The sequence below is a fragment of the Talpa europaea genome (assembly GCF_964194135.1).
Source record: "Talpa europaea genome assembly, chromosome: 8".
NCBI classification, from domain to species: domain Eukaryota; kingdom Metazoa; phylum Chordata; class Mammalia; order Eulipotyphla; family Talpidae; genus Talpa; species Talpa europaea.
This window is the reverse complement of record NC_140075.1, coordinates 107249214-107267962: the sequence shown is the minus strand read 5'-3', so window position 1 is coordinate 107267962 and position 18749 is coordinate 107249214. Positions and strand designations below refer to the sequence as shown.

General features: G+C 42.8%; 1 protein-coding gene across 4 annotated transcripts in view; it reads right to left on the bottom strand.

Moving 5' to 3' along the window:
* Positions 1 to 18749, bottom strand: part of STON2 (stonin 2) — a gene marked incomplete at both ends in the record, with an annotated part of 99905 nt that overhangs the window by 28598 nt on the left and 52558 nt on the right. For 2 of the 4 annotated variants that reach the window (XM_084239577.1, XM_084239578.1), the window contains one exon: positions 18033 to 18203. The exons of the other annotated variants lie outside the window; for them this stretch is intronic. In XM_084239577.1, coding sequence (XP_084095703.1) covers positions 18033 to 18203 — 171 coding nt within the window. The remainder of the gene's footprint in view (positions 1 to 18032; positions 18204 to 18749) is intronic. 4 annotated transcript variants of the gene reach the window in all.

Genomic DNA, 18749 nt, shown 5'->3' with positions numbered 1-18749 from the left:
GGTCTATGACTTTCTAGAACAGAAGCTAGCAATAAGTATTCATGTGAGAGGCAGCCTTGTAGGATAGAACCAAATGGCAGAACTTTCTCAATAAACAGAGGCTCTTCATGTATTGCCTACACCCAAGATTTTAATATAGATAATGGAATAGACTCTGTGTTGCTTCTAAAGGCCCAGAAAGTTAGTACTGCTTGGGAGTTATTTGCAAGGCTGACTGGCTTTCTATTGCCATTTCCAGTCAAACCAGAATAATCAATCACACCAAGTGACTGTGGTGCCAGCCTTTCCTCTCCTAACCACAGGGTTCAACGTGCATAGTTGACCAGATGACCCACAAACTGATGTAGGTGGTGTTCACATATTTAATCATCAAAGCATACAAACACACACACACACACACACACACAAACATGCACTGCAGGGACACACTCTCTCCACGTGGAGACATAGCAGGCTTGCACTGAGCCACAGACAGGCTGTGGCTGATGCTGGACAAATTGTTTAAGCTCTTCAACTCTCAGGTCCCTTACCTATAAAATGGGATAATGATGCCCTGCAGGATGATATGAGAGGTACAGATGTTGGCAGTGCCTGGCATAGTGCTTTGCATTTAATAAACACCTAGTAAATGATTATTTCTGCTATCATAATTAATGTAAGGCACTGCCATGTATATGTTTGGGAAGCCAGGGAGAAGATCTATGCCAAGAGACTTCTTTTATTGAATAAAGGCCACAGTTAAGTGGCTTTTAGCCTGAAGGGATGTGGGGGTGGGGAGGGAGAGGGGAGCGGGAGGGGCATGGGGAGAGGGAGAGAGAGGGAGAGAGAGACAGAGAGAGACAGAGAAACACAGAGAGAGATAGAGTAAGGATATAAGAGAATATTTATTAGGTAAGTGGAAGATATCAGGAGAGTGAAAGAGAACTGGATATCGTATTCCTAAGCTAACAAGGCATTTGAAGGCAAGGTCTATTTTTTTTTCCAGAAATAAAATGGTATTTGTTTTATTGATTTACTAGGCTTATATCTGTGTTTAACAAGTAAGCAGGGCCTATGTTTCATTTTACTTTTTATTTCAATCATTACTACCTGCTCCATCAGAGCTAACATAAAAATATTATAGATATTTCTGAGTGTACGTCGTCTGGACCCCGCCCTGTGGCTGTGACTATGCACAGGAAAAGCAAACCAATGGAGTGGTCCAGATAAGCAGAAGTGCCCTTTGTTCCCATGGTTGAGGCACCGCGCCACCCCAGCAACACACCTGACATGTTCCATTCACACCAATAAGGACCCCAATCAAGCAATGAACCCTAGAGAGGGTCCAAATTTTTTAAAAAGATTTATTTTATTTATGCATACAAGAACTGGGGTACAGGCCAGAGGTGTGGTTGGTGAGAGGATTCACCAGAGACAGAGCGGGGAACAGAACAGGCAGACTGACTGAAATACACTGCTGAGGGGAGCAGAGGGTGAATCAGGAGAGGTCTGCTGTGCTACGAGGGTCACCTTCCTGGTGGGCTGGGGATTGAACTCCTGCATCTTAACCCTTTGCGCTACCAGGGAGGTCTGAGGGTCCAAATCTTAACAAAGATCTGCCCAGCTTGTCAGCTTCTATCCCAGTAAGTTGATCCGAAGCATGAAATATTTTACTGTCCCAACCTGGACTAGCATTTAACACACATACACCTCCTGCTTCATTCATCCTAGGGAGGGTTACTTATAGTTTATAGGTGAAGAAAATGAAATTCACAGAGATGAAGTAGCCAGATTTCAAAACCAGTGTCCTTTCCATCCACTTGAAATATAACACACCTACAGAAAACTGCTCCTAAGTTATATATAGCACCCTAAATTTTTTTTTAAATAATAAATTTTATTTTTATATTCCCCCATACAATTGCAAACCCCCCATTCTGACCCCAATCCCTCCCCTCCCACCCCCCACCCCCCAAAAAGTGTCTCTGGTTCATAGTTTTTTGTTGATTTTGATTTTCACTTTCTTATATTCATTTTCCTGGTCCCTTATTTAAGTTTTCTAGATTCCTGCTATGAGTGAGACCATCCGGTATTTTTCTTTCTGGCTTATTTCACTGAGCATGATCCCTTCCAGCGCCATCCATGTTGCTGCAAATTGCATGTGTTTATCTTTTTTGAATGCTGAGTAATATTCCATGGTATATATGTACCACATCTTCTTGATCCAGTCATCTATTTTTGGGCATTTGGGCTGTTTCCAAAGCTTAGCTATTGTAAATAGTGCTGCTATAAACATAGGGGTAGCACCCTAAATTTTCACAAGCTGGGCATGTGTATAGCCAGCACCCAGATAAAAAAACAAGCCCCTCACACTCCTTACCTATCACTCCCCCACCAGGGGTCAGCATTATTCTGACTTCTTACAACTCTATGAACTTTCACCAGATATTGACCTACAGAAATCTCTCCTTGTATTGGATCCCAAAGTTTTGCTCTTGGAATTATTCGATACTTTCAATACAACTATGTGGATCAATACATCTTATCTTTCTAATTATGACTATAAACTCCTTGAGGTCAGGATTTTACACATCTTTGCATTTCCCTGGCACATTTAGTAGGGAGTGATTACTCCATAACATGCATATCTGCACTTACTTTATGCTTCCTGTATATCTGACACTGTTTTAAGCACTCTACTTGGGGTACCTCATTGAACCCTGTCTTCAATGACATTGGTGCTGCCATTATCTCCCTTTTACAAATGACAAAGTGAGGCATGGAGACTGAGTCACTTCCTCAAGGTCATGGGGAGGAGTAGTCAGGATCCCAACCCAGGCACTGTTACTACAGGCTCTGCATGGATTGCTTTTATAGCCATTATCTCATTAGTTTGCTCTCTTTTTATAAACTTTTTAATTAAAATAGAAAATGCTCATAGAGAAAAACAAAAACCCCTCATTTAAAGCTCAAGAAAAGGGCCTCCCCGGTGGCGCAGCGGTTGAGCGCTGGGTTGCGAAGCCGCCCGCAGCCTCTGCAGCACCGGTTCGATCCCCGGCTGCTCCCCGGCCTCCGGAGGAGGGTCCCACATGGTGCGCAGACCTCTTCTGCCGCCCGCTGCTCCCCTCAGCAGTGTACTTCGGTCCTTCTGCCTGCTCTGCTCCCCGCTCTGGCTCTGATGAATTCTCTCACCCTCCCGCGCTTCTGACTGTACCCAGTGCTTGTATAAATGAATAAATGAATGAATAAATAAATAAATAAAATATAAAAAAAAATAATAAAGCTCAAGAAAATCTTTCCAAAGTGAAGGCACCTGGGAAACTCACACCAACATTATGAGACAGAACATGTATGTGCCCATCCCAGTCACTGTCCACCTGCCAGGGTGTCTTCTGCCCTGACTCCTAGTTTTTCAATTTTATATATTTTTTAAAGATTTATCTATGTATGCATGCAAGAGCTGGGGTGTAGGCCAGAGGTGAGGGAGGGTGAGAGGATTCACCAGAGACAGAGTGGGGAACAGAGACAGAGTGGGGAACAGAGCAGGCAGATCGACTGCTGAGGGGAGCAGCAGGCAAGACAGGAGAGGTCTGTTGTGTCATGTGGGGTTAGCTCCCTGGCCGGGGATCGAACTCGTGCTGCAGTGGCTGTGGATAGCTTCAGAGTGCTGAGACTTAACCCCTTGCACCACCAGGGAGGCCCCTGTTTTTCAATTTTATATAAATAAAATCATACAGTATTTCTTCTTTATATTCCTGACACTCAATCGTTTGTTGCAAGCAGTGTGTTAATTTATATTTTTGTATTTTATTCAATACACAATTTTGTGTGCCATGATTTACCCATTCTGGTATTGATGGACAGTTGCTAACTTCCAGATTTGAATAATCATTGCTAGTGCTGATATAATGCAAAACTAAGGGGCAGCCAGAGAACCCAAAGTGTTCACAGGAAAACCCAAGTTGCTTTTCTAAGAGTTCATGCCTACCCATGTGTATAAAAGCAAAATAATAAAACCCTAGTGTGCACAAATATTTTTAATTGGAGATTTCAAAGGGAACAGTGGGGGAGAGAAAGACTCCTGAGCAAGCTCCAAAATCAATCACCCCCTCTTGGGCAAACAGGCAGGGCCTAAAGCCTAGCAGTCAAGGACCAAAGCAGAGCCACCAGGAGCACGGATCCCAGGAAGTCTCCTGGCATGAAACACAAGTAAGAGGTTCACAGGACCCAAAGGGCCGGGCAAGGAGAGAGGGTGCCACCCAAAAGAAGCCAAACTAAGCTCCCACAAAGTTTTCCTCTGAAATTTGACTCTTTAGGAAAATGAAACTGAAAATGGTGGTCATTCATCTATGAAGGTGGGAGCACTAGAAGAAACCATCTTCGAATGCTTGCCAGCAGCCCCAAAGTTGTTCTAACTCCTGCCCTTTCTAACCTTTCAACTTAATTGCTCAATTTTCCCTTCAATTCTGTGCATACACTCCCCACCCCATGCCCCACGATATCCTTTCAATAAATGCTTTTTATTTCTAATTAGCCGGAGTCTATTTCTGTCATCGACAGTCAAAGAATCCTAAGGATCCCTTCACTTGCTCTTCCCATATTGACATTTCTCTCTATTTTTATATACAGCACTAAACACAGTTGTGCAGCTTGAACAGTCATACTGTTCAAACCAGAAATTTCACTTTCTTGAAACTCAGTCCTCATCCTTTCGTGACTTGAGTATAATTTTTTAGAACTATGAGCTTCTTGACATCCCAGAGATGGTTCTGCCTTGACGCCCAACACATTAGGGGAAAAACAATGGCACATTTAATTCACTAGCTCCTAGGGAAATAAAGATAAGAAAATTTAGCAAAAACTGGACATTTTCCATTGAAGCAGAAAATAGAAAGGTACCATATGGCATTAACCCCTTATCAAGCAAAGAGAGCTCTGTAGTTGTGCTTAAGCATGATAATTATTATCTATTTTAGCTTGTGGCAAAAATAATGAGCACAGATAATTAAAATGGAAGAGTAAATACTACTTTGGGCAGAATACTGTTTAAATAAGGAGTACTTCTAAAAATCAAATTAATCTTAAATAGTCAACAGGAGGGGTGACAATCCACAAAAACACTGACTACTAAGGGGCCTCCCTTGGTGATGCAGAGGTTAAAGAAACAGCACTATCAAGCTATGCTCAGCCACTGCAGCATGAGTTTGATTCCTGGCCAGGGAGCTGACCCACATGACGCAGCAGACCTCTCCAGTCTCACCCACTGCTCCCCTCAGCAGTGTATTTTAGTAGATGCGCTTGTTCTGGTCCCCACTCTGTCTCTCGTGAATTCTCTCATCCCCACCCCCTGCCTCTGGTCTGTACTCCAGTTCTTGTACGCATAAATAAATAAATCTTTTTAAAAAAAAAAAAAACAACACTATTATAACTGGAAGGTGTTTGGGGAATCATCTCAACGATCACTCTTACAGACACTTCATGTTTCACAAATATAAACACAGGCCAACATTAACAAAAGAGATTTTAAAAAAAAGTTATACCTCTAGGTAAGTGTAAGCTGGTGAGTCATACTTGTATTCTTGCAATGATGCCTTTATATTAGGCATTTCTGGTCTAGGTCTTTCATAAGACACTTTTTTTTTTCCAGACCCCTGCATTGTTCTTCTCCTGGTCTTCATTCCCTCAGGGACTTTCTCACAACAGTCAAAACTCACTTGAAATCAAAGCTGATGAGTAAATTTCTATAAATTTATTTTGTTTTAAAAGGGGATAATGCCTTTTAAAACAAGGTAGTATACAGTATACATAAAAGCATGAACTTTGATTTAGAGAAATCTAGGTTCTAACTGGCTGATGTCTCATCTCAAACACAAGATGGTCCATTTGAGCCTCAGTTCCTTCATGCTTGAGAAGGGGCTAACAGTCTGACAGCTGTGGCTGGTATATGACATATTGCATCTATTATACTTGCTTTTGTTGTTATGAGTAAAGAAGGAGAATGGCTTCTGTTGGCTGAACATAAATTGGATATGAAAGACCTTCCCATACAGAAGTTTACGAGTTCTGGGCACGGGCACTGTCATTAGTGAATGTCAAGACTTACACTGTCTTTGGATTCACGCAATCCAGCTCACACCCAGAAGTTACTTTTAAAAGGACCCTGTCCCAGCAAAACACAACCACAGAGCCCATGGACTAAAGGTGGGGCTATTGTTCACAAGTGTCCCTCCTGGTATTGGACAAGGCCTGGGCACTCACTCAGGCTATAGTTCTGAATCCACCCTTAGCATGGAAAGGGAAGGAGACCATGTCAAGAGAGGGGCTTTAGCTTCAGGGAAAAATGAAGATACCAAAACCAACATGTAGGAGGCTTTTTAGAGAAGACAGCTTTGTCTTCACTTGGCTTCATGAGACGCATAGCAACCCCAAACCACATATAAGTGGGGATCTGGACAGGCTTTAATAGCAATGCCATATTCTTAATTCATTCTGGTGAAAGCCTTCACACACACACACACACACACCAAAGTTAGAAGAATAAATATAAATCATAGGAGTTTACAGATAGGATAAATTCAGGACCATCTAATACAGATATGGAAATTAAGAGCCAACACTTAAATGAATTCTCCAAGTGCTGGAAGAACAAGTATTCCAGCCCTAATTCAGGGCCCTCCATATGTGTTCTCATGGTTTATTGCTTTTCCCAAGTGACCATGGAATAAAACTATTTGAGTGTCATTGTTTGGAAGTGTAAAGGCGGTCATCTGGTGCAGGATTCTCAAACAGGATAGTGACACCTTGACCCAGCCGCTTCCTGTCTTTGACACATTTTCCCTGACTCTCCATAGGAAATACACATCTGTCCAGTGTGCAAGAGAAGCAGTGATGACAGAATGAGGAGTTCCTGTTTTTTCCCTCCTGAAGGTCAACTCCCCCACCAACTCTGCCCTTAGATACAGGCGTGATCAAAACAGACTCAGGCTTCTGCGCTCCTTACATGGTGCCAGGGATTGATTGCAAGAATATTTAGTAGTGGAACCTCATCTTCCAGCTCTGCAACCCCAAGAAAGGGTCAGACCTGCAGAGGGACAAGACTTGGATATTTATGAAAATATCTTCTCAAGGATAATCATCCTTAAGAATTTTTGGTTTTATTTAAAATTATAAGATATACATAGATAAATGATAGGTTTGGCTGGCATTTGAGCTAAGTGGCATGTGCATATAGGAAAGTGAGCCTGGAACTTTGATTGCCACTTCTGGGAAAATGGAGCTGACTCTGTATTCCTCTCTGTATTGTACCTGGTTTTACATCCAGATATCAACAGGTAAGGAACCAGTATGTTGTGCTGAGAAGAGCGATGGACTACACAGGGCACAAGTCTTCTTCACCCTATTCTAGTCTACCTAACTCTGCTTTCCTCTTCCCACATCAGAACAGAATTTAAGAAATACCAAATGACAAGGGCTGCTTCTAATTGAAGATGGGCAATGGAGAAAAGAAATGGTTGAACTATGTTTTCATTTTATTAAAAACAGTAACAATTAAAATTTTTTTAATTCAATTATGTGCCAGGAACTTTGCAAAAAACTTGTTTTTCTTCTTTTATCTTAATTGTTTCTTACAAGACTCCTATGAGAGAAATTTTTAATACCTTATAAACTGAAGGCACAAAGACATTTAATAACATGCCCAAAAATGTAGTTAGGAAGTAGCAGACTTGAGATTTAAAAGAGGCTTTGCCACTGGAAAGAAAAAAAAACAAAAGGATTTTCTACGTAAAGAATTTTGTTGAAATATAATTTATTCCTGACAGGTCAGGAAAGAGGCAAATTCCTAAGAAACCAAGAGGTTGCCTAAAGCTGAACTTTCTGGAACCAGTCAGAGGACTAAAATAGCATCCAATTCCCACTTATTATCACTGTTGTGTGTACTTTGGTAAATGAAGAAGTGGCCGATTAATATTGCTCAGTGAGAGCCTTTTGGCTTGGCTACTTGTCAACCAGACACAGTTATTTCTTGGTCTTTCGCCAATATGGCACAGCACACTGTCTCCATGTAAGTAAGTGAATACACAGAATAGATGTACGTGTATGTTAGTGTGTATGTGTGAGTGTGTGTATGTGCACACACAGCATTTATGCAGTCTAAGGGCATAGCCCACAGGCACACCTTGAATTCTTAGCTAAAATTCTTTTCTTCCCATAAAGAGATTATGTAATTGTTGTAGTCATTCTTCTCTTCCTGAAATGGCTTTGGGAGGGATATGGACAGGCAGGCTGGGACTTAAGCTCCTTGACTGGTCCAGGCATTAAAGGCTGGTGACAGACACCCTCTGTGTTTGTGGGTGCTGGTAAGAAAGGAAAGCAGCAACAGTTACACAGAAAAAGGCTGTCCTTTGTCATCAGAGATGAAATCTCCAGGGAGAGGGACCAGAAGAGAAACTTTACCCATCTGAACTACCTGTGTGCTTGAGCCATACCTCCTATACCTGGCTGATGTGCATCTATCATACTCCCAGCCTAAGGAATTCTTGCTCAGCCCTCCTAGCATCTAGACTAGAACTTGCTGTTTAAAGTCAAATTGCCCCTTAATGTTCAACGTTCAGTGGCTAGCTCTTGGGCTCGTGATGCCATTGCCATAACTGGACTGGTCTAGAGGAACCTGTCAATCCTTTTGGAAAATGGGACCTTTCTGGTTTTTGAAAGCAAAAAAGATTTCTGGAGTCCAGTCTGCTGAACCTTTTGTGTAAATTCTGATAGCAAACTCCTTGTGCCATTATTCAACACTTGATGTAAGAATTCTGTTTAAGAATAACATCCTCGCCTGTAAAGTCTGGCAGTCAAAAAAGGGAAAAAGAAAAAAGGACCTTTACTTATTGGCAAATTAATTAAAAAGACAGTCTCAGGTGTTCACTCTCCTTGCCTCTCTGCCTCCCTTCCCTCCCTCTTCCTCTGTTCTCTTTTCCTCTCTCTCTCTCTTTTTCCTTTTTTGTTCTGCTACTTCCACTGTTGATTCTATCTTCCATAATTCTTCCAGGGCCTTGCTTCATTTTATGGATTCTGTCACAAAAGACCAGTCAGTCCAATCATGGAAAATTTAAACCTATCTAGTGATCAGATCAAAAGAACCCAGGGTTGTTTTGTTTTAAGTCCCCGAAGCATATTTTGGGTGTGGGGTGTGGAAGAGGAACAGGGCAATAAATATAAAGATCCTTGAGGGTGGAGACTATGATTCCATCATCTTTGCACTCTCCATGAGACCTAATATAGTGCCCCCTGTCATTCCAGGAATATCTATCAAGAGGCACTTACACCCAGAATCAATGGTGAACAAAACAGATTGGGTGTGTGCTCACAGAGCCCTCAGATCATGGGCAAGAAGAAAACTTGATTTTAAAAAACCCCAAGAGAGAGACCTGAAGCCTGAGGAGGTCGAGGCAAATGGCAACACCTCAGAGTCTCCTAGTGCCTTGCAAATTACAAGCCAGTCAACAAAGCAATGCCCTTTCTACTTTTAAAACAACTGGCACGTCACCTCTACTGTGTGCAAAAGATGTGAGCGAAATCCTAGAAATGTCATCCAAGTCTTTCGTTTTATACAGTGTGGGATGAAAATTCCCATATGAGCTGCCCACGACCCTTTCACTAGGACTAGATACCCCAAATCAGGCTCCTGGCTCCCAGCCCAGAGCTCTTTGGACTCTCACCACTGGAAGAGCAGTTGTGGTAGTCCCAGCAGACACAGGATGGTGATCACGGGATCCTGAGACATAAAGGTCAAGGGATTATCCCATATTCAAATGGTAGGTAATGGGTTGGCGATAAAAGTTTTTAAAAATTGGACATTTAGTAAAAGAACTCAGTACTGCTCTGGAGAAAGGCTTGCTACAGAACAAAGAGTGAAGCAGGCCAATTTCCCTTTTGTCTGTGTGCAAAATGGAAACAAGATATAGAAGTCATAACAATACTGTGGCGATGTGATAATAAATCCAAAGTGCGCTTTACGGGTCTATAGATTTCATCCATTAGCTGGGTAAGAGCTACAAGCAGCCCTACGTTCTATCATCACCCCATCTGGCGTGACGCAAGGCACAGACCTCAGAAACAGGTTGAGAGTGTTAAGGGCCTGGGAAACCCCTGGAAGTTAGTGCTGTCTGAGCAGCTAATCTCTGGGGTGCCACCATTTCCTCTCTTCTCTTTCTAATACTGTGACATCAAGTGAAAAAATAACCCTCTACTTCTCATCCACCTTAGCATGTCCCAGTAAACAATGCAGGTAGAGTTGATCAGAAAGGCAGGTAAGTGAAAAGGGGATTCTACATTCTCGTTCATTCTAGTATCTGCAGACTTAGAAGGGAATCTGGTTAATAATGCAAGAGTTTAACTCTATTTGTTAAGCAATGATGGTAAGAGAACATTTTCCAATATTGCCAGGGGATGTCTCTGAGAAGAGAGGCCTGTTAAGAAGGGAGAAAATGGTGCTATTGATTACAGATCAAACCTCCATTCCTTCCCCACCTCACACCTCTTAGGGGACGAAAGACTGGAAATGTCCCTCCAACCTAAATAAGATCTCACTCTGCCACTTTGATGATTCTTAGCTCCTGCTTTGTGTGAGCCTCTTTGTCTCTGAAAGAAGATGCTTCGTGGAAACATCATAGGAAAAAAAAAAGTTGTTCCCAGACAATGAAGTCGTTTGAGTGTGGACATTTCCAACACAGGCAGGCGACAATGCCCGCAGAATTCTCAACCTGTTGCTATAGTAGCAGAAAGAATGTGATTCCAGCAGCTCCCAGCTGAGATCCACATCCAAATCCCTGCAGCTCCGGGAGAAAATATTAACCCATCAGTGCCCTTCCTCAGAAGCAGAAACACCAGGTAAGATATCAAAAATTTCCTTAGGAGCTGAATGTTGTCATCCTAACATTCACCTATTTATTCATTCACCCAAAACTATTTGTTCAGATTCTGTTATGCCAGCTCATAGGTTTTCTGTGGTAAACATGCAGACATAGCTCTTGGTGTTGAGCAAAAGGATGATATTAAATCATTGCTCAGATATTTTATGTACCATCGATATGATGTAGCATCAGTTTTCAGTAAAGACATCACCAGAAGGGAAACAACATATCTGTGATAATCAGATTATATATATATATACACATTAATCACACAATTATCTGTTTCCATGTGTTAGTATGACAAAAATACCAATCAGATCATGCCTCCTGCAAAGCACTGATTTAAATGAGGTGTTTAATCAAGTCAGTTTTTCACATAAAATAGACGAGATTGGGCGCGTTCAGGGTGGTATGGCCGTAGACTTTCACATAAAATAGAAACAGCATTGTTTGTCGGAGAAGCGCTGGAAGCAATTGCTGAATAGTCACCAGGCAACAGAAATGGCAGGTGAAGTCTCAGAAAATATACAAAAGCAGCACAGTCATAAGGACCTGGGGAGTGACTTTTCAACAGTCCCCACTCCAACTTACATCTGTTTCAAGACAGTATCAAAGGAACCTTAGGAAATCGGATTTAGAAATGACCTATTATCCAGCTTACTTTGCCTTACATTGTGGTGCAATCTCGTATGATCGAACACCTTCCTGCTAGACTTGTTTCCCTTGGAGAATTAATAGGGGGAGGTTGGAGTTTCTTAGCAGGATGAAGTATATAGGTAATGATATCCTCACAAGCTTTTTGGGAAACAAGGCAGCATCAATCAGATTTTCAAGGAAAAGCTAAAAACCAAGAGGGCAGGTTGCTAATCTTGGTTGGCCACTAGATGTGGTCTCAGGGAAGTCATATAATCCTTTGTACTCTCAGTTTCATCAGAGGTATATCAGATACACCATGGAGCTCCAGAGGCACAGAATGAGCAATGCCTACAAATCAGTGACCTGAAATAAAGTATTCCATTATTATTCTCAGTAACACCATAAAACATGGTTTTTCTGCCCTGGAGAACCTCAACTGTACTTTCAAACTCTGGTTTCTTATCTCCACTAGAGGCAGAAGCACAAGCCTTTCACAAAACTAATCAGGGAAAGAAGTTTCATCAGGGAGTGATCTTCACCCGTCTCTTTTCACCATTGCAACACTGGACTAGGTTTGCAAGAAGGACCCAAATGTTTGGTGTAGATGAAATATTTTTTTGTGTTTTTTTGTTTGTTTGTTTTTGCCTGAGAACTAATGATAATGAAAGGACATTGTGTGGTTGAAAGTAATGACTCAGCCCCCCAATATAATGGCCTTCCTAGAAGTGGGTATTGAACAATTAAACCTCGTCCCCAGTTTTAATTGTAACTATGACATTTGAGGTACTTGCAAGAATTCTTTTCATTTCAAAATCCCATTAGACAGATCACATAGCAAAGACTGAGGCTACTTCCACATTACAAGGTTCAGGTTAGTTCAAGAAAATGGACACTATTCTCCCTCTTGGTTGCTCTGGTATCCAGCTATGGCTTCAGCAGCTTTCCAAAGCAGGACAATTTATAACTCCCTCACATGCTCCTCACCCACTATGAAAAAATCACTAGTAGGACCCTCATTCCTCACCTCTCTCAGTATCCATGTTCCTTGCCACATGACTGACAATTTCTCCCTGAAAATATGTATTTTCCTGCCCTTTGATACTGGGTTTGGCCATGTGACTTACCTTGATCAACAAGATGTTAACAGATTAATGACACAATCAGAAGCTTGCTCAGTGCGGCTTGTGCTGTGTCTCTGCCATCACCATGGAAGAATGCATGCAAGCTAACATGCATTTGTCCCAGGGTGAGGATGAAGGACATGTAAAGCCAATCCTAAATCTGCTCTAAATCTAGGTTAACTGATTGTCCCAACACTGACATTTTGTGGTTCCTTGTAAGGCAGCGTTATTACAGCAACTGAGACAACCCCCATAGTCAAATTCACCTACAGTCTAAGAGTTAAAACACCACCTTTTACCTTTTTCAATGCATAAATTGATAACAGGGCTCTGATTTTTTTCCTCCAGTAGACTGTAAGTTTCCCAACACAGAGTCCTTTACATTGCCAGCATTTATTCATAGATTCCATACCATATTCTAAATTCCCAGGGATGAATGAAAAACAAAACATAATTCCAGCCATTAATTTGTTCCTGTTAACTTTCTCCCATCCAGGATCAGGGTCAATGTACTTTTGCCCAAAGATGATTATAAAGTTTATGGAAGTAGACTAAGTCAATGAACTCTGAACCAGCCAAGTGTTATTTACCAAAGTACAGCTAAAGTGGAATCACTATATTATTTAGTGATAGAAGGAACTGACATAACCATAGGGTTATAAGTTTTTAAACCTAGTCAATCACCAAAGCTTTCTAAATTACAGATTTCTAGATTTCTATCTACATATATTTGGCTGAACCCTGGCACAGGCCTAGGCATCTGTGTTGTTAAAAAAAATCTCAAAGTAATGTTGATGATCAAAAGAATTGGGGCCCTTCCCCACCTACTAGAACTCCTCCATCTCATAGATGAATATCTTCTGAGTTTCACTAAACATTTGTGATGACATGAATAGCCTCAAAGTGAACACAGAAGAACGATCTCCAGAAAATCACACATGTCAGTTAGTTATTGTCTGCCTAACAAATTATTCCAAACCTCAGCAGCTTAAAGCAATATGTATTGATTATTGCTCATGAACCCATGGGTCTGGATTGTCTCTTCTCTGCTGGGTCCACTCATGTGTCTCCATTAGTTGCAGGTCTACCATTGTCTCACATGTTTCATATAGGACTGCTGTCCAATGGGGTGACAAGGGTCTCTGGGTCACAGCAAATGAGCTCAGGAGGGACCACGTGGTGACAAGGCTGGATACCAAAGAAGCCAGCAGAGGTGAGAGAGGGCTCTCAGAACCTAGGCTGGGGAGGAGTACACAAACACACTTTAGCTTCTGTTCATCCTGTTACAGGGCAGGGAGAGGGGCAGCACAAACCCCGCAAACCTGCCTATTCTAAATGGGTTCTGTCATCCACCGCATCAACACAAAACATGAGACTTTAATGGGAAGGAACTTTAATACAACTAGGAAACAATACAGGAAAGGCAAAGAATCTAGTTTCTAAATCAAGCACTCAAAGTTATCCGTCCCCTCGTGGGTAAAACTCCACCCAAATGGGATTGGCCCAGAGCAAGGCCCCAAAGACTGCCACAAGTCTAAAGCATCTTCCAGTGGGGACCCACAGAAAAGGGTCAGAAACAACCAGACAAGCCCGGAAGGAAAAGAGCAAAATCAAAATCAGGATAAAAGCTGCCATGGTCACCTCCCCATGGGTCTCACCCACATCTGTGTCACCTAGTCCACGACCAAAAGGCAAGTGCAGTTTCTTCACATGTCTCTAGGCCCCATGTGCCTCCTCCAGGTCTCCTGGCTCCCTCCTGCTTCCTTCCTCATTCTCCTCTACAGCTTCTTCTCTTACTGCTCAGCTCCACCCTCTATTTGGGTGGGGCAGGGAACCTGGAACCTCCCCCTTTCCTGGGGACCACCGTGTTACAATCCCATTGGCCAGGGTAAGTTATGAATTCCAGATTCAGGGGCTGGGGAAACAGACTCCACCTCTCCATAAGAGGAGCTACAAAGCCAAAGTCACATCACAAGAGAAGCAGGGGGGGTGGGGATAAGAGGTCATTTTTGCAATCTATTATTAAAAATAATGGGGGAGGTGGGGAGATTGCCACCTCTGATCAATTGTGATTTCTACATGAAGACCAAAGTGTTCATGCTAATCTCAAAAATGAAATCCTCAGGTGGCAGCTTTTTCTGATATTCCTCATTTCTACTCCTACTGATACACATGAACACATCCTATTTAATCTTTAAGATCTCAGCTTGATCTAAAGCAAAAGCAATCTACTTAACTATCAGCACTATTTTACAGTATCCTTGGAGCTTTTAAAGATGATGTGTATGACATAAGGCTTTGTGAGGGCAACTCTGTGAGTCCCTTCCAGGCCTACAGTGACCCATGATCATCAGGACTACATGCTCCAAAGGACCCCACAACAAAAATATGAGGAGCACCAATAAGCAATTCAGAAATATCACAGGATAAAGGATAACACAGAAAACCAGCAAATACCCCGAGGGCCAGGAAGCTAGACCTCGATGAATATTTCAGGCTGATGCTAATTACATCTTAGCCACCAGCCTCTGGCTACGCCTCCTTTATGGCATTTCTCTACTTCACTCACCCTTGCCACAACTGTGGCCATTTAGGAAATGTACTGAAAAGACAGTAGCTCAATCCACAACTGTTTTCCCTGATCCAGGTTCTATGATGTTGCAGTCGAGCTGGCAGGTAGCAGCAGTTGTAGTATTTCTACAACGAAGGTGCTGCTGTCTGTTTTTGTGTGAAATCAACATGACCTTTCAGTGAGCTCCACTCAAATTCTTTAAACACCTACTTGTGAGGTCTGGGACAACAGTGGGTGGTAGAGAAAGGAATTCCAGAAACCAGAAAACACAGGCTGGCAAAGAAGGGGCTGGCCAGAACTAGGCAATGCCTAAAGGTTCCTTGGAGGGAATACAGAAGCGAGGTACAAAGTACCCGCTGCTCCAGTACAAAGATGTGATCAGCACGTGGTACGGTTCCCATTGTCTGGCCAGTTTCCAATCTGCTTGATAGGCTCGCTGCACTGCCTAAAAGACTACACAACAAGAACAGATAATATATATATATATATATAATGAGGGCCTCCCTGGTGGTGCAAGGAGTTAAGCCACAACCTATGAAGCTATCCGCAGCCTCCGCAGCACGAGTTCTATCCCCCAGCCAAGGAGCTACCCACATGGCGCAGCAGACCTCTCCCGTCTCGCCCGCTGCTCCCCTCAGCAGTGTGTTTCAGTCAATCTGCCTGTTCTGTTCCTCACTCTGTCTCTGGTGGATCCTCTCACCCCCCACACCTCTGGCCTGTACCTCAGTTCTTGTATTCATAAATAAATAAATCTTTAAAATATATATAATGAAACAAGCATAAGATTTACTATAAAGATGACTCAGAAAAGCCAAATTCAAGAAGATATTGTCTTCCACTTACCGTAAGAAGAAACCTTAGGAAGTGTGAAAACCTATATAACAGGCCAACAATGGGAAGTGCTGCCCATGCCCTGCCAAACTGTATTCTACTGCTGAGCCAACGTCTGGAAGAGAAGTAGATTTGGGAGGGATGGTAATGCTTTTATACTGTGATGTGTCACAGCCAAAGGACAAAGGCCTTTGAGGGCCAGGAAGGTGCTGTCAATTCCAGGAGCAGCTCACAGTGGCATCCACTGGTTTTGTATTCATCCCTGAAGAGTCACAAACCTAAACCTCACATTTCTAGTTAAAATCATCCCAATCTCCTCCTGCTCACCTGCTAACAAAATAAGTGACCTTCTTGGATGTCTAATGAGCTGGCTGATGGGGCTGCTGTCAATCTACATTTTTGATTAATTAGCCAGGCTTATAGCCAAAGCTATAAGCAAGCAAGCTCCTGGCATTATCACCACAGGCACATGGTTAATGACAATGATGAAGAATTAGTTCCTTTCTGCATGACATCCTGTACTTTCCTGGGGCTTTGAAGAGAGGTATACAATCCTAGAGGATTTGCACTCTGTGGTCTTCTCCACTTCAACACACACGCATGCAGACTTTATGCCCTTCTTACATGCCAGGAAGTTCAGATGTGTCATGTTGGTAGACTGAATTTTAGGGCTATTGTTTACTGCTGCTGTATAAACCTAGATATGCTCAGTGCAGGCTGCTCTTTTCAGGGAAGCATTAAGTTGCCTCAAAGCAGTGCCAGGAAAACCACCTGCGCTGCATCCTGCAGAGACACCTGGGCACACCTAGCATGTGTGTCACAGAAGTGCTGCCAGTCGAGGGCATTCTGCTAGAAAAACCTTAGTTCATCATCTTGGCACTATAAGGTCATCACGGTGTCACGGCTCGAGGCTGTTATGGAAACAGGGCACTCTGTAATGTACTATAGCAGTGTAGTATAAAATTGATGCTATGCATAGTCTTAACTTTCCTAGAATTTGGGGTGGGACTCCTCCTCAGGTATTAAAGTTTGGGCATGGTCAGGAGCCAGAGGCAGTTTTATTCCTTCACATGCCAGTGCAATCAACAGCTTGTGTTTAGAATAAATATTTGAAACTCAAAAGCCTGTTAACAATGCAGCGCTTGACTGCTCTGAATTACTCTCTCACCCACAGCCATTGAGGGAGAAGTTCTTGGCACCAGCCCTACGCAAGAAAACCTGCTTCCCAGCCTCCTCCATTGCCTTCCGAGCCTCCCCTCAAAGGGTTCTCAACACACCATACAAAGATCTCAGTTTTCTCCCTCAAATACCACATGAATCCCACATTGAATATTACTTTTTCCCCCACCCAGAGCACCACAGATTTCATTCAAAATCTCCATGTTCATGTTTAATTAGGCCAGCTTCTCTTTAACTCTTTTACTCAAAGCCTCTTCTGGCATTTATCATTCACTATTGCAATCTTTTAAACAGGGTTTTTATTTGCTTGTTATGTTTTGGACAAAACTGTCCTCTTGATCTCTTTTAAAGCTAAGGTAGCAATTAAGCTACTTTTCAATTAGTCAGAGATGCCCAGATATTAAAATGCCCACAATCCTTAGCACTTTCCCTTCCTCAAATCCTATTTGGTAAGCTATGTGCCCCCCACTGCCCCCTGCCCCCACTCCCACCCCCTGCCCCCCCTCTACTCCCCCCCTAGGGCTGAAGGGGTAAGTAGTACTAACCAGAGGTAATTAGTATGTTAAGTTTGGTCCAAGGGCAGGCTATCAGGTTACAAGTTCTAATAAACCCTGCTGGGAAAAGGCATTTCTTTGTCTCAGAACTAACCAACTAACCAAACAAAACACCTTCAATTCTACCAGAAACCCTCCTATCTAAACAAAATAAATGGCATCTCGACTAAATCCCATCGAAACAGCGGGAAAGAAAAGCCCACACCAGAGTAATTAAAATGAATGAAGTGGCCCCACTGCTGGCAGCCCTTACCACAGGGAGCGCAGGTTCCCTGCAGACCCTCACCAGGGCTCAGAATCCTCCTGGGGTGGGGTGAGGGCGGTGAGGGGTCCAAGACTTGGGTGTGGGTGCAGGTAAGCTCTTTGCATGCTTGACCGGGACTCTCAGCCGTCTGCCTGCCTGTCTGCCACTCCGTCCTCTTGTCTGGGTGGGAAGGGCCAAGATAAAAAAAAAAAAATGAGCAGGTTACTCACTGGTCTTCCCAGGCTGGGCACACCCAGGAGGAGGGAGAGGCCAGGCGCAGGCAGGGAGATTCTTCCGAGGCTGTATGAGAGATCTTGCTTCTGATTCCTTTTGTTAGTACTTCCTGAACTTTAAACTGGATCTGCAAAGGCATGAGTACTTTGGGAAGGCAAATAACACTCGGGTAATTAGATTCCCAGAGCTTAATGCAAAGGTTACTTTGTTCTAAAGCAGTGCTTTAGAACACATACTTTTAAGTTTAACCCTGAAATGTGTTTCCACTGTGCTAGAGCATTAACGCTGTCACAGGAAATGAGGCCAAGGGGCTGCCCTGGTTCAGGGGCATGCAATGGTCTGGAGCAGGCAAATCTGATTGTGACTTACACAATGAATTTCTCTATCATGTAGGCTCTAAGTTTTAGAGAAACAGGATTCTCAAGAGTTTCCCAGGTCTGAACTTTGCATTCTACTAGAGGTACATTCCTGAAGTTGGTTATCTAGAAATCA